The 25978-nt window shown below is 43.3% G+C and overlaps 1 protein-coding gene across 1 annotated transcript in view; it reads left to right on the top strand.

Moving 5' to 3' along the window:
* The window catches only part of LOC139384691 (multiple C2 and transmembrane domain-containing protein 2-like), a 122127-nt gene that overhangs the window by 20377 nt on the left and 75772 nt on the right, over nt 1-25978 (top strand). The window contains exon 2 of the mRNA XM_071129519.1: nt 621-1278. Coding sequence (XP_070985620.1) covers nt 700-1278 — 579 coding nt within the window. The 5' untranslated portion in view covers nt 621-699. The remainder of the gene's footprint in view (nt 1-620; nt 1279-25978) is intronic.

Genomic DNA, 25978 nt, shown 5'->3' with positions numbered 1-25978 from the left:
AGGTTAGCAGCATGCAGCAGTGGTATCAGGCTAGATGTTAGCAGGTTAGCAGCATGCAGCAGTGATATCAGGCTAGATGTTAGCAGGTTAGCAGCATGCAGCAGTGATATCAGACTAGATGTTAGCAGGTTAGCAGTATACAGCAGTGATTTCAGACTAGAGGTAGAGGTTAGCACCATACTAAATTGAGCTCTTATCAACTGATTCATCTATTGTACTTTGTCTTTCTAGTTTGACTACTGTAATAGGGAACTATTGGGACTGCTGTCAGTGGTGGGATGATGACACACATATAGTTTACATGTGAAAGGAAGGAAGAATATCCAGGGGCCAGACTGCTGTGATGTCACATGAACGACAGCCAATACAGTCTATTAGGTTTAGTCTGCTGAACACCCTCATCTCATGGTGAATGCAGTCATAGAACTAGATCTAATGTAAAACATGACCTTGTATTTGATCTAATAATCAAATCCTTCTCTGCTCCTCAGTCTTAGTCGGTAGATAGTTTTCATAGTTAGCTACTAACCAGTGAAATGTGATTGTGGTAATGATGACCAACATACAGTTCACAGTTTGGTTTCAGTCTAATTGCGTCTTCATGTCTCTCTATTTCACAGCTTTCAGTGATGGATGTTAAACCCTAGATAGACCTCAGAGCACTATCAACACCCTCTCCTCCTCTTCCTGCTCATCACCATGGACTCCCCTTCTAAGAAGTCCGGTGTGTTGTCCCACCTGCGGCATCGCGCCCAGCCCCTCCTCTCTACCCTCCGACGGGGCAGGAAGAACCCCAGTAAGACTGAGGTGTGTCCAGAACATGTCTTAAACCACAGGATGAGTTCCTCTGTCCCAGACATCACCCCCATCTCCTCCCTGGCCCAGCAGGACTACCAGACCTACAGCAGCCCCAACACTCCCACCATTAAGACTGTTGGAGACAGAAGGCAGGGAGGAGGTGCTAGCTCTCACACCGTTAACACGGCTGGGAGTGCTGGGAGCGACGCTGCTCTAAACAGACTGAGTGTGCCGGTGGACCAGGCTGACTGGACGTCCCAGGAGTCGGTGTGTAGTGAACCCAGTGCTGCTCCTTATGAGGAGGAGGACCTGTCAGAGGAGAGCCATGTGCTGAGAGCTGCTTCTGCTGGAGGGGGGTCAGGGACAGAGGACTTGGAGCTGCAGGACCACACGGGACACTGTAGTGAACACACTACCACTCCCATTGGCCTGCACAGCAGAGAGATCCCCTCAGTGCAGATATCAGAGGACATGACTCAGGTAAACAGAGTTTTACAGCTTACTATGGTGCATTATGGCTGGTGTTACTATGGTCTGATTTAATTCATTTGATTTGATATTTTCTCCTCGTGACCATTTCTTGATCTTAGTCAGTCTTGATTGCACATGGTTTTACTATATTATTAAATGGAGTCAGATAGTCAGGTTTATTAAATGGAGTCAGGTTTATTAAATGGAGTCAGATAGTCAGGTTTATTAAATGGAGTCAGTCAGGTTTATTAAATGGAGTCAGGTTTATTAAATGGAGTCAGTCAGGTTTATTAAATGGAGTCAGGTTTATTAAATGGAGTCAGATAGTCAGGTTTATTAAATGGAGTCAGATAGTCAGGTTTATTAAATGGAGTCAGATAGTCAGGTTTATTAAATGGAGTCAGGTTTATTAAATGGAGTCAGATAGTCAGGTTTATTAAATGGAGTCAGGTAGTCAGGTTTATTAAATGGAGTCAGGTTTATTAAATGGAGTCAGATAGTCAGGTTTATTAAATGGAGTCAGATAGTCAGGTTTATTAAATGGAGTCAGATAGTCAGGTTTATTAAATGGAGTCAGATAGTCAGGTTTATTAAATGGAGTCAGATAGTCAGGTTTATTAAATGGAGTCAGATAGTCAGGTTTATTAAATGGAGTCAGGTTTATTAAATGGAGTCAGATAGTCAGGTTTATTAAGTGGAGTCAGATAGTCAGATTTATTAAATGGAGTCAGGTTTATTAAATGGAGTCAGATAGTCAGGTTTATTAAATGGAGTCAGGTTTATTAAATGGAGTCAGATAGTCAGGTTTATTAAATGGAGTCAGATAGTCAGGTTTATTAAGTGGAGTCAGGTTTATTAAGTGCAGTCAGATAGTCAGGTTTATTAAATGGAGTCAGGTTTATTAAGTGCAGTCAGATAGTCAGGTTTATTAAATGGAGTCAGATAGTCGGGTTTATTAAATGGAGTCAGGTTTATTAAATGGAGTCAGGTTTATTAAATGGAGTCAGATAGTCAGCTTTATTAATTGGAGTCAGATAGTCAGGTTTATTAAATGGAGTCAGATAGTCAGGTTTATTAAATGGAGTCAGGTTTATTAAATGGAGTCAGGTTTATTAAATGGAGTCAGATAGTCAGGTTGATTAAGTGCAGTCAGATATTCAGGTTTATTAAATGGAGTCAGATGGTCAGGTTTATTAAGTGGAGTCAGGTTTATTAAATGGAGTCAGTTTTATTAAATGGAGTCAAATAGTCAGGTTGATTAAGTGCAGTCAGATAGTCAGGTTTATTAAATGGAGTCAGATAGTCGGGTTTATTAAATGGAGTCAGATAGTCAGGTTTATTAAATGGAGTTAGGTTTATTAAATGGAGTCAGATAGTCAGGTTTATTAAATTGAGTCAGATAGTCAGGTTTATTAAATGGAGTCAGGTTTATTAAATGGAGTCAGATAGTCAGGTTTATTAAATGGAGTCAGGTTTATTAAATGGAGTCAGATAGTCAGGTTTATTAAATGGAGTCAGGTTTATTAAATGGAGTCAGATAGTCGGGTTTATTAAATGGAGTCAGGTTTATTAAATGGAGTCAGATAGTCAGGTTTATTAAATATGATTTAGCCTTACAGTGATTCTTCTTTCCAAAAGAACCCCACTGGATGCTAGACATGGTGGTCGTGTAGGGTTACACAATCTGCTCCTATATCACTGGCGTCTGTATACAATCTGCTCCTATATCACTGGTGTCTGTATATAATCTGCTCCTACATCACTGGTGTCTGTATATAATCTGCTCCTACATCACTGGTGTCTGTATATAATCTGCTCCTATATCACTGGTGTCTGTATATAATCTGCTCCTACATCACTGGTGTCTGTATACAATCTGCTCCTACATCACTGGTGTCTGTATATAATCTGCTCCTACATCACTGGTGTCTGTATACAATCTGCTCCTACATCACTGGTGTCTGTATATAATCTGCTCCTACATCACTGGTGTCTGTATATAATCTGCTCCTATATCACTGGTGTCTGTATACAATCTGCTCCTACATCACTGGTGTCTGTATATAATCTGCTCCTATATCACTGGTGTCTGTATATAATCTGCTCCTACATCACTGGTGTCTGTATATAATCTGCTCCTACATCACTGGTGTCTGTATATCATCTGCTCCTATATCACTGGTGTCTGTATATAATCTGCTCCTACATCACTGGTGTCTGTATACAATCTGCTCCTATATCACTGGTGTCTGTATATAATCTGCTCCTATATCACTGGTGTCTGTATATAATCTGCTCCTACATCACTGGTGTCTGTATACAATCTGCTCCTACATCACTGGTGTCTGTATATAATCTGCTCCTACATCACTGGTGTCTGTATATAATCTGCTCCTATATCACTGGTGTCTGTATACAATCTGCTCCTACATCACTGGTGTCTGTATATAATCTGCTCCTACATCACTGGTGTCTGTATATAATCTGCTCCTACATCACTGGTGTCTGTATACAATCTACTCCTACATCACTGGTGTCTGTATATAATCTGCTCCTACATCACTGGTGTCTGTATATAATCTGCTCCTACATCACTGGCGTCTGTACACAATCTGCTCCTACATCACTGGCGTCTGTACACAATCTGCTCCTACATCACGGGTGTCTGTATACAATCTGCTCCTACATCACTGGCGTCTGTACACAATCTGCTCCTATATCACTGGTGTCTGTATATAATCTGCTCCTACATCACTGGTGTCTGTATATAATCTGCTCCTACATCACTGGTGTCTGTATATAATCTGCTCCTACATCACTGGCGTCTGTATACAATCTGCTCCTACATCACTGGTGTCTGTATATAATCTGCTCCTACATCACTGGTGTCTGTATATAATCTGCTCCTACATCACTGGTGTCTGTATATAATCTGCTCCTACATCACTGGTGTCTGTATATCATCTGCTCCTATATCACTGGTGTCTGTATACAATCTGCTCCTACATCACTGGTGTCTGTATATCATCTGCTCCTACATCACTGGTGTCTGTATATAATCTGCTCCTATATCACTGGTGTCTGTATATAATCTGCTCATATATCACTGGTGTCTGTATATAATCTGCTCCTACAGTGCCTTGCGAAAGTATTCGGCCCCCTTGAACTTTGCGACCTTTTGCCACATTTCAGGCTTCAAACATAAAGATAGAAAACTGTAATTTTTTGTGAAGAATCAACAACAAGTGGGACACAATCATGAAGTGGAACGACATTTATTGGATATTTCAAACTTTTTTAACAAATCAAAAACTGAAAAATTGGGCGTGCAAAATTATTCAGCCCCCTTAAGTTAATACTTTGTAGCGCCACCTTTTGCTGCGATTACAGCTATAAGTCGCTTGGGGTATGTCTCTATCAGTTTTGCACATCGAGAGACTGAAATTTTTTCCCATTCCTCCTTGCAAAACAGCTCGAGCTCAGTGAGGTTGGATGGAGAGCATTTGTGAACAGCAGTTTTCAGTTCTTTCCACAGATTCTCGATTGGATTCAGGTCTGGACTTTGACTTGGCCATTCTAACACCTGGATATGTTTATTTTTGAACCATTCCATTGTAGATTTTGCTTTATGTTTTGGATCATAGTCTTGTTGGAAGACAAATCTCCGTCCCAGTCTCAGGTCTTTTGCAGACTCCATCAGGTTTTCTTCCAGAATGGTCCTGTATTTGGCTCCATCCATCTTCCCATCAATTTTAACCATCTTCCCTGTCCCTGCTGAAGAAAAGCAGGCCCAAACCATGATGCTGCCACCACCATGTTTGACAGTGGGGATGGTGTGTTCAGCTGTGTTGCTTTTACGCCAAACATAACGTTTTGCATTGTTGCCAAAAAGTTCAATTTTGGTTTCATCTGACCAGAGCACCTTCTTCCACATGTTTGGTGTGTCTCCCAGGTGGCTTGTGGCAAACTTTAAACAACACTTTTTATGGATATCTTTAAGAAATGGCTTTCTTCTTGCCACTCTTCCATAAAGGCCAGATTTGTGCAATATACGACTGATTGTTGTCCTATGGACAGAGTCTCCCACCTCAGCTGTAGATCTCTGCAGTTCATCCAGAGTGATCATGGGCCTCTTGGCTGCATCTCTGATCAGTCTTCTCCTTGTATGAGCTGAAAGTTTAGAGGGACGGCCAGGTCTTGGTAGATTTGCAGTGGTCTGATACTCCTTCCATTTCAATATGATCACTTGCACAGTGCTCCTTGGGATGTTTAAAGCTTGGGAAATCTTTTTGTATCCAAATCCGGCTTTAAACTTCTTCACAACAGTATCTCGGACCTGCCTGGTGTGTTCCTTGTTCTTCATGATGCTCTCTGCACTTTTAACGGACCTCTGAGACTATCACAGTGCAGGTGCATTTATACGGAGACTTGATTACACACAGGTGGATTGTATTTATCATCATTAGTCATTTAGGTCAACATTGGATCATTCAGAGATCCTCACTGAACTTCTGGAGAGAGTTTGCTGCACTGAAAGTAAAGGGGCTGAATAATTTTGCACGCCCAATCTTTCAGTTTTTGATTTGTTAAAAAAGTTTGAAATATCCAATAAATGTCGTTCCACTTCATGATTGTGTCCCACTTGTTGTTGATTCTTCACAAAAAAATACAGTTTTCTATCTTTATGTTTGAAGCCTGAAATGTGGCAAAAGGTCGCAAAGTTCAAGGGGGCCGAATACTTTCGCAAGGCACTGTATATCACTGGTGTCTGTATACAATCTGCTCCTACATCACTGGTGTCTGTATATAATCTGCTCCTACATCACTGGTGTCTGTATATAATCTGCTCCTACATCACTGGTGTCTGTATATAATCTGCTCCTACATCACTGGTGTCTGTATACAATCTGCTCCTATATCACTGGCGTCTGTATATAATCTGCTCCTACATCACTGGTGTCTGTATACAATCTGCTCCTACATCACTGGTGTCTGTATATAATCTGCTCCTACATCACTGGTGTCTGTATATCATCTGCTCCTACATCACTGGCGTCTGTACACAATCTGCTCCTACATCACTGGTGTCTGTATATAATCTGCTCCTACATCACTGGTGTCTGTATATAATCTGCTCCTACATCACTGGTGTCTGTATATAATCTGCTCCTACATCACTGGTGTCTGTATATCATCTGCTCCTACATCACTGGTGTCTGTATATAATCTGCTCCTACATCACTGGTGTCTGTATATAATCTGCTCCTACATCACTGGTGTCTGTATATCATCTGCTCCTATATCACTGGTGTCTGTATATAATCTGCTCCTACATCACTGGTGTCTGTATATAATCTGCTCCTACATCACTGGTGTCTGTATACAATCTGCTCCTACATCACTGGTGTCTGTATATAATCTGCTCCTACATCACTGGTGTCTGTATATAATCTGCTCCTACATCACTGGAGTCTGTATATAATCTGCTCCTACATCACTGGTGTCTGTATATAATCTGCTCCTACATCACTGGTGTCTGTATATAATCTGCTCCTACATCAATGGTGTCTGTATATAATCTGCTCCTACATCACTGGTGTCTGTATATAATCTGCTCCTACATCACTGGTGTCTGTATATAATCTGCTCCTACATCACTGGCGTCTGTATATAATCTGCTCCTACATCACTGGTGTCTGTATATAATCTGCTCCTACATCACTGGTGTCTGTACACAATCTGCTCCTACATCACTGGTGTCTGTATATAATCTGCTCCTACATCACTGGTGTCTGTATATAATCTGCTCCTACATCACTGGTGTCTGTACACAATCTGCTCCTACATCACTGGTGTCTGTATATAATCTGCTCCTACATCACTGGTGTCTGTATATAATCTGCTCCTACATCACTGGCGTCTGTATATAATCTGCTCCTATATCACTGGTGTCTGTATATAATCTGCTCCTACATCACTGGTGTCTGTATACAATCTGCTCCTACATCACTGGTGTCTGTACACAATCTGCTCTTACATCACTGGTGTCTGTATATAATCTTCTCCTACATCACTGGTGTCTGTATATAATCTGCTCCTACATCACTGGTGTCTGTATATAATCTGCTCCTACATCACTGGCGTCTGTACATAATCTGCTCCTACATCACTGGTGTCTGTATATAATCTGCTCCTACATCACTGGCGTCTGTACATAATCTGCTCCTACATCACTGGTGTCTGTATATAATCTGCTCCTACATCACTGGTGTCTGTATATAATCTGCTCCTACATCACTGGCATCTGTACATAATCTGCTCCTACATCACTGGTGTCTGTATACAATCTGCTCCTATATCACTGGTGTCTGTATACAATCTGCTCCTACATCACTGGTGTCTGTATATAATCTGCTCCTACATCACTGGCGTCTGTACATAATCTGCTCCTACATCACTGGTGTCTGTATATAATCTGCTCCTACATCACTGGTGTCTGTATATAATCTGCTCCTACATCACTGGCGTCTGTATATAATCTGCTCCTACATCACTGGTGTCTGTACACAATCTGCTCCTACATCACTGGCGTCTGTATACAATCTGCTCCTACATCACTGGTGTCTGTATATAATCTGCTCCTACATCACTGGTGTCTGTATATAATCTGCTCCTACATCACTGGCGTCTGTATATAATCTGCTCCTACATCACTGGTGTCTGTATATAATCTGCTCCTACATCACTGGTGTCTGTATATAATCTGCTCCTACATCACTGGCGTCTGTATACAATCTGCTCCTACATCACTGGTGTCTGTATACAATCTGCTCCTACATCACTGGTGTCTGTATACAATCTGCTCCTACATCACTGGTGTCTGTATATAATCTGCTCCTACATCACTGGTGTCTGTATACAATCTGCTCCTATATCACTGGCGTCTGTATATAATCTGCTCCTACATCACTGGTGTCTGTATACAATCTGCTCCTACATCACTGGTGTCTGTATATAATCTGCTCCTACATCACTGGTGTCTGTATATCATCTGCTCCTACATCACTGGCGTCTGTACACAATCTGCTCCTACATCACTGGCGTCTGTACACAATCTGCTCCTACATCACTGGCGTCTGTACACAATCTGCTCCTACATCACTGGTGTCTGTATATAATCTGCTCCTACATCACTGGTGTCTGTATATAATCTGCTCCTACATCACTGGTGTCTGTATACAATCTGCTCCTATATCACTGGTGTCTGTATATAATCTGCTCCTACATCACTGGTGTCTGTATATAATCTGCTCCTACATCACTGGTGTCTGTATACAATCTGCTCCTAAATCACTGGTGTCTGTATATAATCTGCTCCTACATCACTGGCGTCTGTATACAATCTGCTCCTACATCACTGGTGTCTGTATATAATCTGCTCCTACATCACTGGTGTCTGTATATCATCTGCTCCTACATCACTGGTGTCTGTATACAATCTGCTCCTATATCACTGGTGTCTGTATACAATCTGCTCCTACATCACTGGTGTCTGTATATAATCTGCTCCTACATCACTGGTGTCTATATACAATCTGCTCCTACATCACTGGTGTCTGTATATAATCTGCTCCTACATCACTGGTGTCTGTACACAATCTGCTCCTACATCACTGGCGTCTGTACACAATCTGCTCCTACATCACTGGTGTCTGTATATAATCTGCTCCTACATCACTGGTGTCTGTATACAATCTGCTCCTACATCACTGGTGTCTGTATATCATCTGCTCCTACATCACTGGTGTCTGTATATAATCTGCTCCTACATCACTGGTGTCTGTATATAATCTGCTCCTACATCACTGGTGTCTGTATATAATCTGCTCCTACATCACTGGTGTCTGTATATAATCTGCTCCTACATCACTGGTGTCTGTATATAATCTGCTCCTATATCACTGGTGTCTGTATATAATCTGCTCCTACATCACTGGTGTCTGTATATAATCTGCTCCTACATCACTGGTGTCTGTATATAATCTGCTCCTACATCACTGGTGTCTGTATATAATCTGCTCCTACATCACTGGTGTCTGTATATAATCTGCTCCTACATCACTGGTGTCTGTATATAATCTGCTGCTACATCACTGGTGTCTGTATATAATCTGCTCCTACATCACTGGTGTCTGTATATCATCTGCTCCTACATCACTGGTGTCTGTATATAATCTGCTCCTACATCACTGGTGTCTGTATATAATCTGCTCCTACATCACTGGTGTCTGTATATCATCTGCTCCTATATCACTGGTGTCTGTATATAATCTGCTCCTACATCACTGGTGTCTGTATATAATCTGCTCCTACATCACTGGTGTCTGTATACAATCTGCTCCTACATCACTGGTGTCTGTATATAATCTGCTCCTACATCACTGGTGTCTGTATATAATCTGCTCCTACATCACTGGCGTCTGTATATAATCTGCTCCTACATCACTGGTGTCTGTATATAATCTGCTCCTACATCACTGGTGTCTGTATATCATCTGCTCCTACATCACTGGTGTCTGTATATAATCTGCTCCTACATCACTGGTGTCTGTATATAATCTGCTCCTACATCACTGGTGTCTGTATATCATCTGCTCCTATATCACTGGTGTCTGTATATAATCTGCTCCTACATCACTGGTGTCTGTATATAATCTGCTCCTACATCACTGGTGTCTGTATACAATCTGCTCCTACATCACTGGTGTCTGTATATAATCTGCTCCTACATCACTGGTGTCTGTATATAATCTGCTCCTACATCACTGGCGTCTGTATATAATCTGCTCCTACATCACTGGTGTCTGTATATAATCTGCTCCTACATCACTGGTGTCTGTATATAATCTGCTCCTACATCACTGGTGTCTGTATATAATCTGCTCCTACATCACTGGTGTCTGTATATAATCTGCTCCTACATCACTGGTGTCTGTATATAATCTGCTCCTACATCACTGGCGTCTGTATATAATCTGCTCCTACATCACTGGTGTCTGTATATAATCTGCTCCTACATCACTGGTGTCTGTACACAATCTGCTCCTACATCACTGGTGTCTGTATATAATCTGCTCCTACATCACTGGTGTCTGTATATAATCTGCTCCTACATCACTGGTGTCTGTACACAATCTGCTCCTACATCACTGGTGTCTGTATATAATCTGCTCCTACATCACTGGTGTCTGTATATAATCTGCTCCTACATCACTGGCGTCTGTATATAATCTGCTCCTACATCACTGGTGTCTGTACACAATCTGCTCCTACATCACTGGCGTCTGTATACAATCTGCTCCTACATCACTGGTGTCTGTATATAATCTGCTCCTACATCACTGGTGTCTGTATATAATCTGCTCCTACATCACTGGCGTCTGTATATAATCTGCTCCTACATCACTGGTGTCTGTATATAATCTGCTCCTACATCACTGGTGTCTGTATATAATCTGCTCCTACATCACTGGCGTCTGTATACAATCTGCTCCTACATCACTGGTGTCTGTATACAATCTGCTCCTACATCACTGGTGTCTGTATACAATCTGCTCCTACATCACTGGTGTCTGTATATAATCTGCTCCTACATCACTGGTGTCTGTATACAATCTGCTCCTATATCACTGGCGTCTGTATATAATCTGCTCCTACATCACTGGTGTCTGTATACAATCTGCTCCTACATCACTGGTGTCTGTATATAATCTGCTCCTACATCACTGGTGTCTGTATAAAATCTGCTCCTACATCACTGGCGTCTGTACACAATCTGCTCCTACATCACTGGCGTCTGTACACAATCTGCTCCTACATCACTGGCGTCTGTACACAATCTGCTCCTACATCACTGGTGTCTGTATATAATCTGCTCCTACATCACTGGTGTCTGTATATAATCTGCTCCTACATCACTGGTGTCTGTATACAATCTGCTCCTATATCACTGGTGTCTGTATATAATCTGCTCCTACATCACTGGTGTCTGTATATAATCTGCTCCTACATCACTGGTGTCTGTATACAATCTGCTCCTATATCACTGGTGTCTGTATATAATCTGCTCCTACATCACTGGCGTCTGTATACAATCTGCTCCTACATCACTGGTGTCTGTATATAATCTGCTCCTACATCACTGGTGTCTGTATATCATCTGCTCCTACATCACTGGTGTCTGTATACAATCTGCTCCTATATCACTGGTGTCTGTATACAATCTGCTCCTACATCACTGGTGTCTGTATATAATCTGCTCCTACATCACTGGTGTCTATATACAATCTGCTCCTACATCACTGGTGTCTGTATATAATCTGCTCCTACATCACTGGTGTCTGTATATAATCTGCTCCTACATCACTGGTGTCTGTATATAATCTGCTCCTACATCACTGGTGTCTGTATACAATCTGCTCCTACATCACTGGTGTCTGTATATCATCTGCTCCTACATCACTGGTGTCTGTATATAATCTGCTCCTACATCACTGGTGTCTGTACACAATCTGCTCCTACATCACTGGTGTCTGTATATAATCTGCTCCTACATCACTGGTGTCTGTACACAATCTGCTCCTACATCACTGGCGTCTGTACACAATCTGCTCCTACATCACTGGTGTCTGTATATAATCTGCTCCTACATCACTGGTGTCTGTATATAATCTGCTCCTACATCACTGGTGTCTGTATATAATCTGCTCCTACATCACTGGTGTCTGTATATAATCTGCTCCTACATCACTGGTGTCTGTACACAATCTGCTCCTACATCACTGGCGTCTGTACACAATCTGCTCCTACATCACTGGTGTCTGTATATAATCTGCTCCTACATCACTGGTGTCTGTATACAATCTGCTCCTACATCACTGGTGTCTGTATATCATCTGCTCCTACATCACTGGTGTCTGTATATAATCTGCTCCTACATCACTGGTGTCTGTATATAATCTGCTCCTGCATCACTGGTGTCTGTATATAATCTGCTCCTACATCACTGGTGTCTGTATACAATCTGCTCCTACATCACTGGTGTCTGTATACAATCTGCTCCTACATCACTGGTGTCTGTATATAATCTGCTCCTATATCACTGGTGTCTGTATACAATCTGCTCCTACATCACTGGTGTCTGTATATAATCTGCTCCTACATCACTGGTGTCTGTATACAATCTGCTCCTACATCACTGGTGTCTGTATATAATCTGCTCCTATATCACTGGTGTCTGTATATAATCTGCTCCTACATCACTGGTGTCTGTATATAATCTGCTCCTACATCACTGGTGTCTGTATATAATCTGCTCCTACATCAAATCAAATCAAATGTATTTATATAGCCCTTCGTACATCAGCTGATATCTCAAAGTGCTGTACAGAAACCCAGCCTAAAACCCCAAACAGCAAGCAATGCAGGTGTAGAAGCACGGTGGCTACGAAAAACTCCCTAGAAAGGCCAAAAACCTAGGAAGAAACCTAGAGAGGAACCAGGCTATGTGGGGTGGCCAGTCCTCTTCTGGCTGTGCCGGGTGGAGATTATAACAGAACATGGCCAAGATGTTCAAATGTTCATAAATGACCAGCATGGTCCAATAATAATAAGGCAGAACAGTTAAAACTGGAGCAGCAGCACGGCCAGGTGGACTGGGGACAGCAAGGAGTCATCATGTCAGGTAGTCCTGGGGCATGGTCCTAGGGCTCAGGTCCTCCGAGAGAGAGAAAGAAAGAGAGAAGGAGAGAATTAGAGAACGCACACTTAGATTCACACAGGACACCGAATAGGACAGGAGAAGTACTCCAGATATAACAAACTGACCCTAGCCCCCCGGCACATAAACTACTGCAGCATAAATACTGGAGGCTGCGACAGGAGGGGTCAGGAGACACTGTGGCCCCATCCGAGGACACCCCCGGACAGGGCCAAACAGGAAGGATATAACCCCACCCACTTTGCCAAAGCACAGCCCCCACACCACTAGAGGGATATCTTCAACCACCAACTTACCATCCTGAGACAAGGCTGAGTATAGCCCACAAAGATCTCCGCCATGGCACAACCCAAGGGGGGGCGCCAACCCAGACAGGATGACCACATCAGTGAATCAACCCACTCAGGTGACGCACCCCTTCCAGGGACGGCATGAGAGAGCCCCAGTAAGCCAGTGACTCAGCACCTGTAATAGGGTTAGAGGCAGAGAATCCCAGTGGAAAGAGGGGAACCGGCCAGGCAGAGACAGCAAGGGCGGTTCGTTGCTCCAGAGCCTTTCCGTTCACCTTCCCACTCCTGGGCCAGACTACACTCAATCATATGACCCACTGAAGAGATGAGTCTTCAGTAAAGACTTAAAGGTTGAGACCGAGTTTGCGTCTCTGACATGGGTAGGCAGACCGTTCCATAAAAATGGAGCTCTATAGGAGAAAGCCCTGCCTCCAGCTGTTTGCTTAGAAATTCTAGGGACAATTAGGAGGCCTGCGTCTTGTGACCGTAGCGTACGTGTAGGTATGTACGGCAGGACCAAATCAGAGAGATAGGTAGGAGCAAGCCCATGTAATGCTTTGTAGGTTAGCAGTAAAACCTTGAAATCAGCCCTTGCTTTGACAGGAAGCCAGTGTAGGGAGGCTAGCACTGGAGTAATATGATCAAATTTTGTGGTTAACTGAAGTTTATTTAGTTCTTTATCCAGGTAGCCGGAAAGTAGAGCATTGCAGTAGTCTAACCTAGAAGTTACAAAAGCATGGATACATTTTTCTGCATCATTTTTGGACAGAAAGTTTCTGATTTTTGCAATGTTACGTAGATGGAAAAAAGCTGTCCTTGAAATGATCTTGATATGTTCTTCAAAAGAGAGATCAGGGTCCAGAGTAAAGCCGAGGTCCTTCACAGTTTTATTTGAGACGACTGTACAACCATTAAGATTAATTGTCAGATTCAACAGAAGATCTCTTTGTTTCTTGGGACCTAGAACAAGCATCTCTGTTTTGTCCAAGTTTAAAAATAGAAAGTTTGCAGCCATCCACTTCCTTATGTCTGAAACACATGCTTCTAGCAAGGGCAATTTTGGGGCTTCACCATGTTTCATTGAAATGTACAGCTGCGTGTCATCCGCATAGCAGTGAAAGTTAACATTATGTTTTCGAATAACATCCCCAAGAGGTAAAATATATAGTGAAAACAATAGTGGTCCTAAAACGGAACCTTGAGGAACACCGAAATTTACAGTTGATTTGTCAGAGGACAAACCATTCACAGAGACAAACTGATATCTTTCCGACAGATAAGATCTAAACCAGTCCAGAACTTGTCCGTGTAGACCAATTTGGGTTTCCAATCTCTCCAAAAGAATGTGGTGATCGATGGTATCAAAAGCAGCACTAAGGTCTAGGAGCACGAGGACAGATGCAGAGCCTCAGTCCGATGCCATTAAAATGTAATTTACCACCTTCACAAGTGCCGTCTCAGTGCTATGATGGGGTCTAAAACCAGACTGAAGCATTTTGTATACATTGTTTGTCTTCAGGAAAGCAGTGAGTTGCTGCGCAACAGCCTTTTCTAAAAATGTTGAGAGGAATGGAAGATTCGATATAGGCCGATAGTTTTTTATATTTTCTGGGTCAAGGTTTGGCTTTGTCAGGAGAGGCTTTATTACTGCCACTTTTAGTGAGTTTGGTACACATCCGGTGGATAGAGAGCCGTTTATTATGTTCAACATAGGAGGGCCAAGCACAGGAAGCAGCTCTTTCAGTAGTTTAGTTGAAATAGGGTCCAGTATGCAGCTTGAAGGTTTAGAGGCCATGATTATTTTCATCATTGTGTCAAGAGATATAGTACTAAAACACTTGAGCGTCTCTCTTGATCCTAGGTCCTGGCAGAGTTGTGCAGACTCAGGACAACTGAGCTTTGAAGGAATACGCAGATTTAAAGAGGAGTCCGTAATTTGCTTTCTAATAATCATAATCTTTTCCTCAAAGAAGTTCATGAATTTATCACTGCTAAAGTGAAAGTCATCACTGGCGTCTGTATACCAAGAGCAGTAAAATATTCAAGGAAAATTACTCTAAGTACTATGTAATAGAGATCGACCTCTACTGCTTAAGTTGTTTTTTGTTGTAACTCTACTTAACTATTTTTATTTTTGAATATTTTGTATTTTACTACACTACATTCCTAAAGAAAATAATGTACTTTTTACTCCATACATTTTCCCTGACACCTGAAAGTACTGGTTACATTTTCCCTGACACCTGAAAGTACTGGTTACATTTTCCCTGACACCTGAAAGTACTGGTTACATTTTCCCTGACACCTGAAAGTACTGGTTACATTTTCCCTGACACCTGAAACTACTGGTTACATTTTCCCTGACACCTGAAACTACTGGTTACATTTACCCTGACACCTGAAAGTACTGGTTACATTGTCCCTGACACCTGAAAGTACTGGTTACATTTTCCCTGACACCTGAAAGTACTGGTTACATTTTCCCTGACACCTGAAACTACTGGTTACATTTTCCCTGACACCTGAAAGTACTGGTTACATTTCCCTGACACCCGAAAGTACTGGTTACATTTACCCTGACACCCGAAAGTACCGGTTACATTTTCCCTGACACCCGAAAGTACTGGTTACATTTTCTCTGATACCTGAAAGTACTGGTTACATTTTCTCTGACACCTGGAAGTACTGGTTACATTTTCCCTGACACCCGAAAGTACTGGTTACATTTCCCTGACACCTGAAAGTACTGGTTACATTTTCCCTGACACCTGAAAGTACTGGTTACATTTTCCCTGACACCTGAAACTACTGGTTACATTTGCCCTGACACCTGAAACTACTGGTTACATTTACCCTGACACCTGAAAGTGCTGGTTACATTGTCCCTGACACCTGAAAGTACTGGTTACATTTTCCCTGACACCTGAAAGTACTGGTTACATTTTCCCTGACACCTGAAACTACTGGTTACATTTTCCCTGACACCTGAAAGTACTGGTTACATTTCCCTGACACCCGAAAGTACTGGTTACATTTACCCTGACACCCGAAAGTACTGGTTACATTTTCCCTGACACCCGAAAGTACTGGTTACATTTTCTCTGATACCTGAAAGTACTGGTTACATTTTCCCTGACACCCGAAAGTACTGGTTACATTTCCCTGACACCTGAAAGTACTGGTTACATTTGCTCTGACACCTGAAAGTACTGGTTACATTTTCTCTGACACCTGAAAGTACTGGTTACATTTTCCCTGACACCCGAAAGTACTGGTTACATTTTCCCTGACACCCGAAAGTGCTGGTTACATTCACCCTGACACCCGAAAGTACTGGTTACATTTACCCTGACACCTGAAAGTACTGGTTACATTTTTCCTGACACCTGAAAGTACTGGTTACATTTTCCCTGACATCTGAAAGTACTGGTTACATTTTCCCTGACACCTGAAAGTACTGGTTACATTTACCCTGACACCCGAAAGTACTGGTTACATTTACCCTGACACCCGAAAGTACTGGTTACATTTACCCTGACACCCGAAAGTACTGGTTACATTTTCCCTGACACCCGAAAGTACTGGTTACATTTTCTCTGACACCCGAAAGTACTGGTTACATTTTCTCTGATACCTGAAAGTACTGGTTACATTTTCTCTGACACCCGGAAGTACTGGTTACATTTTCCCTGACACCCGAAAGTACTGGTTACATTTCCCTGACACCTGAAAGTACTGGTTACATTTGCTCTGACACCTGAAAGTACTGGTTACATTTTCTCTGACACCTGAAAGTACTGGTTACATTTTCCCTGACACCCGAAAGTACTGGTTACATTCACCCTGGCACCCGAAAGTACTGGTTACATTTACCCTGACACCTGAAAGTACTGGTTACATTTTCCCTGACACCTGAAAGTACTGGTTACATTTTCCCTGACACCTGAAAGTACTGGTTACATTTTCCCTGACACCTGAAAGTACTGGTTACATTTTCCCTGACACCTGAAAGTACTGGTTACATTTCCCTGACACCCGAAAGTACTGGTTACATTTACCCTGACACCCGAAAGTACTGGTTACATTTCCCTGACACCTGAAAGTACTGGTTACATTTTCTCTGATACCTGAAAGTACTGGTTACATTTTCTCTGACACCTGAAAGTACTGGTTACATTTACCCTGACACCTGAAAGTACTGGTTACATTTTCCCTGACACCTGAAAGTACTGGTTACATTTTCCCTGACACCTGAAAGTACTGGTTACATTTTCCCTGACACCTGAAACTACTGGTTACATTTTCCCTGACACCTGAAAGTACTGGTTACATTTTCCCTGACACCCGAAAGTACTGGTTACATTTTCCCTGACACCCGAAAGTACTGGTTACATTTTCTCTGATACCTGAAAGTACTGGTTACATTTTCTCTGACACCTGGAAGTACTGGTTACATTTTCCCTGACACCCGAAAGTACTGGTTACATTTCCCTGACACCTGAAAGTACTGGTTACATTTGCTCTGACACCTGAAAGTACTGGTTACATTTTCTCTGACACCTGAAAGTACTGGTTACATTTTCCCTGACACCCGAAAGTACTGGTTACATTGTCCCTGACACCCGAAAGTACTGGTTACATTCACCCTGACACCTGAAAGTACTGGTTACATTTACCCTGACACCTGAAAGTACTGGTTACATTTTCCCTGACACCTGAAAGTACTGGTTACATTTTCCCTGACACCTGAAAGTACTGGTTACATTTTCCCTGACACCCGAAAGTACTGGTTACATTTCCCTGACACCCGAAAGTACTGGTTACATTTTCCCTGACACCTGAAAGTACTGGTTACATTTTCCCTGACACCTGAAAGTACTGGTTACATTTTCCCTGACACCTGAAAGTACTGGTTACATTTCCCTGACACCCGAAAGTACTGATTACATTTCCCTGACACCCGAAAGTACTGGTTACATTTACCCTGACACCCGAAAGTACTGGTTACATTTTCCCTGACACCTGAAAGTACTGTTTACATTTTCCCTGACACCTGAAAGTACTGTTTACATTTTCTCGGCGCGCCCTGCCTTCTTCCCCCGCTTCCAGACTTAATAAGACTTGCAAATCGCTTTTTGAGCCCCTGTACCAGCTGTCTCCTGCCGGGGGCTTGGGTGTTCCCTCCATGGCTGTGGATGGCCCTCCAGCTACCTCTCCCTGGCCTAGTCAGTCAACTGCCTGGGCACAGCCTGGACCACAGCGGCCCCCCTCCACTGAGCCGTGCTCTCTGGATCAGAGCTCTGTCCCTTTGGCTGTTGTGTCCTGCACACAGCCTGAACCACCACTCTCTGGATCAGAGCTCTGTCCCTCTGGCTGTTGTGGCCTGCACACAGCCTGAACCACCACTCTCTGGATCAGAGCTCTGTCCCTCTGGCTGTTGTGGCCTGCACACAGCCTGAACCACCACTCTCTGGATCAGAGCTCTGTCCCTCTCGCTGTTGTGTCCTGCACACAGCCTGAACCACCACTCTCTGGATCAGAGCTCTGTCCCTCTGGCTGTTGTGTCCTGCACACAGCCTGAACTACCACTCTCTGGATCAGAGCTCTGTCCCTTTGGCTGTTGTGTCCTGCACACAGCCTGAACTACCACTCTCTGGATCAGAGAGTCACCTGGGGCTGACACTGTCATGGTTCATGTGGGGTCGAATGGCATTATGAAGGGCAGGTCAGAACAGCAGAAGATGGTTTTGAAATAACTGATTGGGTCTCTACTTGACACCAACAAATGCCTCATAATATCTGTCCCCCTGCCCTCGCTAAATCGTGGCATTGAACATTACAGCAGACGTTTATCCCTCTATAACTGGCTACGAGACTATTGAACATTACAGCAGACGTTTATCCCTCTATAACTGGCTACCAGACTATTGAACATTACAGCAGACGTTTATCCCTCTATAACTGGCTACCAGACTATTGAACATTACAGCAGACGTTTATCCCTCTATAACTGGCTACCAGACTATTGAACATTACAGCAGACGTTTATCCCTCTATAACTGGCTACCAGACTATTGAACATTACAGCAGACGTTTATCCCTCTATAACTGGCTACCAGACTATTGAACATTACAGCAGACGTTTATCCCTCTATAACTGGCTACGAGACTATTGAACATTACAGCAGACGTTTATCCCTCTATAACTGGCTACGAGACTATTGAACATTACAGCAGACGTTTATCCCTCTATAACTGGCTACGAGACTATTGAACATTACAGCAGACGTTTATCCCTCTATAACTGGCTACCAGACTATTGAACATTACAGCAGACGTTTATCCCTCTATAACTGGCTACGAGACTATTGAACATTACAGCAGACGTTTATCCCTCTATAACTGGCTACGAGACTATTGAACATTACAGCAGACGTTTATCCCTCTATAACTGGCTACCAGACTATTGAACATTACAGCAGACGTTTATCCCTCTATAACTGGCTACCAGACTATTGAACATTACAGCAGACGTTTATCCCTCTATAACTGGCTACCAGACTATTGAACATTACAGCAGACGTTTATCCCTCTATAACTGGCTACGAGACTATTGAACATTACAGCAGACATTTATCCCTCTATAACTGGCTACCAGACTGTTGTAGCTCTGTGGGTGTGACATTTACTGACAATTTAAATTCCTTCTGGTAACAAAGCTTATTTTATATACGGAGGATGGGATCCACCCAAATAATTTGGGTTCCTGGATCCTTTCACAGCATTATTAGGCCGCGTTGAGACACGACTGATCAATGACCCAAGCCCAGCTCTGTTAATCCCCACCATTGTGTCGCTGAGTCATCATAATTATTCAGCAAATGTACATTATCCCAGAGGCGTTAGAAGACGCAATGTAAGTAACCTGATTTCTGTCCCTCTTACCTCCATGAATGCCTCTGCTGATCCTACAGCTGTTTTATACAGTAATCATATACCTATGAACCAGAGTTATGCTGCTAGCACTGATGTGGTGTGCCCTAGCAGGAAGTCCACAGTGTGCATCTCACCCTGCACTAATAAAAATAACCTGAGCATGTCTACCTCTACAAAGCTTCCCAGTAAAGCAAGAAAAACAATCAAGCATCCCAGAAAAGTGTTAGAAATAGCCCACGTTAACATATGTAGCTTTAGATACAAGGTTCATGAAATCAATAACTTGCTTGTAACAGATGACATTCATAATCTGACTATCTCTGTAACTCACATAGATAATACCTTTGATACAGTGCTAGCAATACATGGTTATAACATCTACAGAAAAGACAGAAATGCCAAAGCTGGAGGTGTTGCTGTTTATATTCTGAACCACATTCCTGTAAATATTAGAGAGGATCTCATGTTAAAAACTGTTGAAGTAATATGGCTACAGGTTCATCTGCCTCACATAAAGCCCATTCTGGTGGGAAGCTGCTATAGACCACCAAGTGCTAACAGTCAGTATGCTTGATAGTGTATGTGATCTCAACAGAGAGGTATACTTTCTGGGTGATGTTAAATATTGACTGGCTCTCATCAGACTGCCTACTTAAGAGAGAGCTTCAAACTGTAACCAGTGCCTGCAGCCTGGTTCAGGTTATCAATCAACCTACCAGGGTAGTTACAAACAGTACATGAATGAAATCAACAATATGTATTGATCAATTTCTCTCAGCCAATCATCAGTCATTTGTGTAGGTGCTGTGCTTGTTGAATGTCCTTCCCTATCAGCGTGCTGAAAGTCTGTTGTCAATTTGTTTACTGTGAAAGAGCATTGAATCTGGTCAAACACCATTCAGCTCCAGATGGCTCATTCATCACAAAACCCACTGAGAGCTAATGTTAATGATATGCATTCTCTCTTGGCTGAAAGTGGAGGAGAGATTGACTTCATCACTGCTTTTATTTATGAGCGGTATTGACATGTTGAATGCACAGAGCTGTCTGTTTAAACTACTGGCACACAGCTCAGACACCCATGCATACTCCACAAGACATGCTACCAGAGGTCTGTTTAAACTACTAACACACAGCTCAGACACCCATGACTACCCCACAAGACATGCTACCAGAGGTCTGTTTAAACTACTGGCACACAGCTCAGACACCCATGCATACTCCACAAGACATGCCACAAGAGGTCTCTTCACAGTCCCCAAGTTCAGAACAGACTATGGGATGCTCACAGTACTACATAGAGCCATGACTACATGGAACTCTATTCCACAGTACTACATAGAGCCATGACTACATGGAACTCTATTCCACAGTACTACATAGAGCCATGACTACATGGAACTCTATTCCACAGTACTACACAGAGCCATGACTACATGGAACTCTATTCCACAGTACTACACAGAGCCATGACTACATGGAACTCTATTCCACAGTACTACATAGAGCCATGACTACATGGAACTCTATTCCACATCAAGTAACTGATGCAGCAGTAAAATTTGATTAAAAAAAGCTAATTAAAAAACACCTTATGGAACAGCAGGGATTGTGAAGCAACACAAACAGACACACACACACACACACACAAAAACACACGGACGATAACATACGCACTATACATACACATGGATTTAGTACTGTAGGTATGTGGTAGTGGTGGAGTAGGGGCCTGGGGGGACACAGTGTGTTGTAGATATGTGGTAGTGGTGGAGTAGGGGCCTGGGGGGACAGTGTGTTGTAGGTATGTGGTAGTGGTGGAGTAGGGGCCTGGGGGGACACAGTGTGTTGTAGGTATGTGGTAGTGGTGGAGTAGGGGCCTGGGGGGACAGTGTGTTGTAGGTATGTGGTAGTGGTGGAGTAGGGGCCTGGGGGGACAGTGTGTTGTAGGTATGTGGTAGTGGTGGAGTAGGGGCCTGGGGGGACAGTGTGTTGTAGGTATGTGGTAGTGGTGGAGTAGGGGCCTGGGGAATGTATTGTAATGTTTTAAAATTGTATGAACTGACTTAATTTAGCTGGACCCCAGGGAAAGTAGCTGCTGCCTTGGCAGGAACTAATGGGGAACCATAATAAACCCCAGGGAAAGTAGCTGCTGCCTTGGCAGGAACTAATGGGGATCCATAATAAACACCAGTGAAAGTAGCTGCTGCCTTGACAGGAACTAATGGGGATCCATAATAAACCCCAGGAAAAGTAGCTGCTGCCTTGGCAGGACCTAATGGGGATCCATGACAAACCCCAGGAAGAGTAGCTGCTGCCTTGGCAGGACCTAATGGGGATCCATAATAAACCCCAGGGAAAGTAGCTGCTGCCTTGACAGGAACTAATGGGGATCCATAATAAACCCCAGGGAAAGTAGCTGCTGCCTTGGCAGGAACTAATGGGGATCCATAATAAACCCCAGGGAAAGTAGCTGCTGCCTTGGCAGGAACTAATGGGGATCCATAATAAACCCCAGGAAGAGTAGCTGCTGCCTTGGCAACAGGAACTAATGGGGATCCATAATAAACCCCAGGAAGAGTAGCTGCTGCCTTGGCAGGAACTAATGGGGATCCATAATAAACCCCAGGAAGAGTAGCTGCTGTCTTGGCAGGAACTAATGGGGATCCATAATAAACCCCAGGAAGAGTAGCTGCTGCCTTGGCAACAGGAACTAATGGGGATCCATAATAAACCCCAGGAAGAGTAGCTGCTGCCTTGACAGGAACTAATGGGGATCCATAATAAACCCCAGGAAGAGTAGCTGCTGCCTTGACAGGAATTAATGGGGATCCATAATAAACCCCAGGAAGAGTAGCTTCTGCCTTGACAGGAACTAATGGGGATCCATAATAAACCCCAGGAAGAGTAGCTGCTGCCTTGACAGGAACTAATGGGGATCCATAATAAACCCCAGGAAGAGTAGCTGCTGCTTTGGCAGGAACTAATGGGGATCCATAATAAACCCCAGGAAGAGTAGCTGCTGCCTTGACAGGAACTAATGGGGATCCATAATAAACCCCAGGAAGAGTAGCTGCTGCCTTGGCAGGAACTAATGGGGATCCATAATAAACCCCAGGAAGAGTAGCTGCTGCCTTGACAGGAACTAATGGGGATCCATAATAAACCCCAGGAAGAGTAGCTGCTGCCTTGACAGGAACTAATGGGGATCCATAATAAACCCCAGGAAGAGTAGCTGCTGCTTTGGCAGGAACTAATGGGGATCCATAATAAACCCCAGGAAGAGTAGCTGCTGCTTTGGCAGGAACTAATGGGGATCCATAATAAACCCCAGGAAGAGTAACTGCTGCCTTGACAGGAACTAATGGGGATCCATAATAAACCCCAGGAAGAGTAACTGCTGCCTTGACAGGAACTAATGGGGATCCATAATAAACCCCAGGAAGAGTAGCTGCTGCTTTGGCAGGAACTAATGGGGATCCATAATAAACCCCAGGAAGAGTAGCTGCTGCCTTGGCAGGAACTAATGGGGATACATAATAAACCCCAGGAAGAGTAGCTGCTGCCTTGACAGGAACTAATGGGGATCCATAATAAACCCCAGGAAGAGTAGCTGCTGCCTTGGCAGGAACTAATGGGGATCCATAATAAACCCCAGGAAGAGTAGCTTCTGCCTTGGCAGAAACTAATGGAGATCCATAATAAACCCCAGGAAGAGTAGCTGCTGCCTTGGCAGGAACTAATGGGGATCCATAATAAACCCCAGGAAGAGTAGCTGCTGCCTTGGCAGGAACTAATGGGGATCCATAATAAACCCCAGGAAGAGTAGCTGCTGCCTTGGCAGCTAATGAGGATCCTTAATAAATACAAATACAAAATCGTCAGTTTGATCTCATGAAGGGATATTGGTAGGTCCCTCTAACTGAGCCAAAGATACATCTGCTTTAGTCTCTCTTAATGGTTTGTTTTCCTACCTTCGTCTTCTGTTTGGGTTACGAAATGCCAGAGCCACGTTTTAACGGCACATTATGCTGCGTGGTCTGGGAAATGATATGGGGGTATCTAGTACCACCTGGCCAGAACACCTTCAGAACAGTAGGAGTCTGGTCAAGCGTTGTTTAGTACCACCTGGCCAGAACACCTTCAGAACAGTAGGAGTCTGGTCAAGCGTTGTTTAGTACCACCTGGCCAGAACACCTTCAGAACAGTAGGAGTCTGGTCAAGCGTTGTTTAGTACCACCTGGCCAGAACACCTTCAGAACAGTAGGAGTCTGGTCAAGCGTTGTCTAGTACCACCTGGCCAGAACACCTTCAGAACAGTAGGAGTCTGGTCAAGCGTTGTTTAGTACCACCTGGCCAGAACACCTTCAGAACAGTAGGAGTCTGGTCAAGCGTTGTTTAGTACCACCTGGCCAGAACACCTTCAGAACAGTAGGAGTCTGGTCAAGCGTTGTTTAGTACCACCTGGCCAGAACACCTTCAGAACAGTAGGAGTCTGGTCAAGCGTTGTTTAGTACCACCTGGCCAGAACACCTTCAGAACAGTAGGAGTCTGGTCAAGCGTTGTTTAGTACCACCTGGCCAGAACACCTTCAGAACAGTAGGAGTCTGGTCAAGCGTTGTTTAGTACCACCTGGCCAGAACACCTTCAGAACAGTAGGAGTCTGGTCAAGCGTTGTTTAGTACCACCTGGCCAGAACACCTTCAGAACAGTAGGAGTCTGGTCAAGCGTTGTTGTGTCTGCCAGCTTGACAGTTTATCTGTCGAAGAAGGAAATGGTCCAAGCAACAGGGATGTATCTCAGGACCGAGTTAAAGTCTGACTGCTTAGTAATGGCATAAAAGCAAAGCTTGTTTTCTTCTCATTAAAAATAATATTGTAAAGGTAATGGAATGGGATTAGTGTGGTGGGTGAAGAATCAAATACTTTAACTTGTATCGCTGCACAAATCCCATTATTGTGCTGCGCCACCTCTAACAGTATGAATCAGGCTGTTTGAGAAGGTTTGAATCCTAAGAAACCTGCCTACACATAGTTGGAAGTACAATTCACCAACATTGCTACTGTTGTCAAAGCTGTGTGCTGTAAAACCTTGGTAGAGCATGGGTGGAGTAGGCATTGTGGTGCTGTAAAACCTTGGTAGAGCATGGGTGGAGTAGGCATTGTGGTGCTGTAAAACCTTGGTAGAGCATGGGTGGAGTAGGCATTGTGGTGCTGTAAAACCTTGGTAGAGCATGGGTGGAGTAGGCATTGTGGTGCTCATGTGAATTTTCTTTTCTTTTTCAGCTTCAGACCAGTGCCCACTTCTCAATTAAAGCATAGTTGTTTTTATATATAGTATACATGTGGTATGAGAGCATTAACATATCACTGTGGTGCTGTCGCTATTCAATCCATCCATTATATATCTATTATACATGTGGTATGAGAGCATTAACATATCACTATGGTGCTGTCACTATTCAATCCATCCATTATATATCTATTATACATGTGGTATGGAAATATTAATGCACAGCAGCAGATGCATTATCACGAATTAACCACATGCTTCTTAGCCTGGTCCCAGATCTGTTGAAATAACCACATGCTTCTTAGCCTGGTCCCAGATCTGTTGAATTAACCACATGCTTCTTAGCCTGTTCCCAGATCTGTTGAAATAACCACATGCTTCTTAGCCTGGTCCCAGATCTGTTGAAATAACC

This window comes from Oncorhynchus clarkii, chromosome 26 (genome assembly GCF_045791955.1).
Source record: "Oncorhynchus clarkii lewisi isolate Uvic-CL-2024 chromosome 26, UVic_Ocla_1.0, whole genome shotgun sequence".
NCBI classification, from domain to species: domain Eukaryota; kingdom Metazoa; phylum Chordata; class Actinopteri; order Salmoniformes; family Salmonidae; genus Oncorhynchus; species Oncorhynchus clarkii.
The sequence above is the reverse complement of the archived record's forward strand: the minus strand, read 5'-3'. Positions and strand labels throughout refer to the sequence as shown.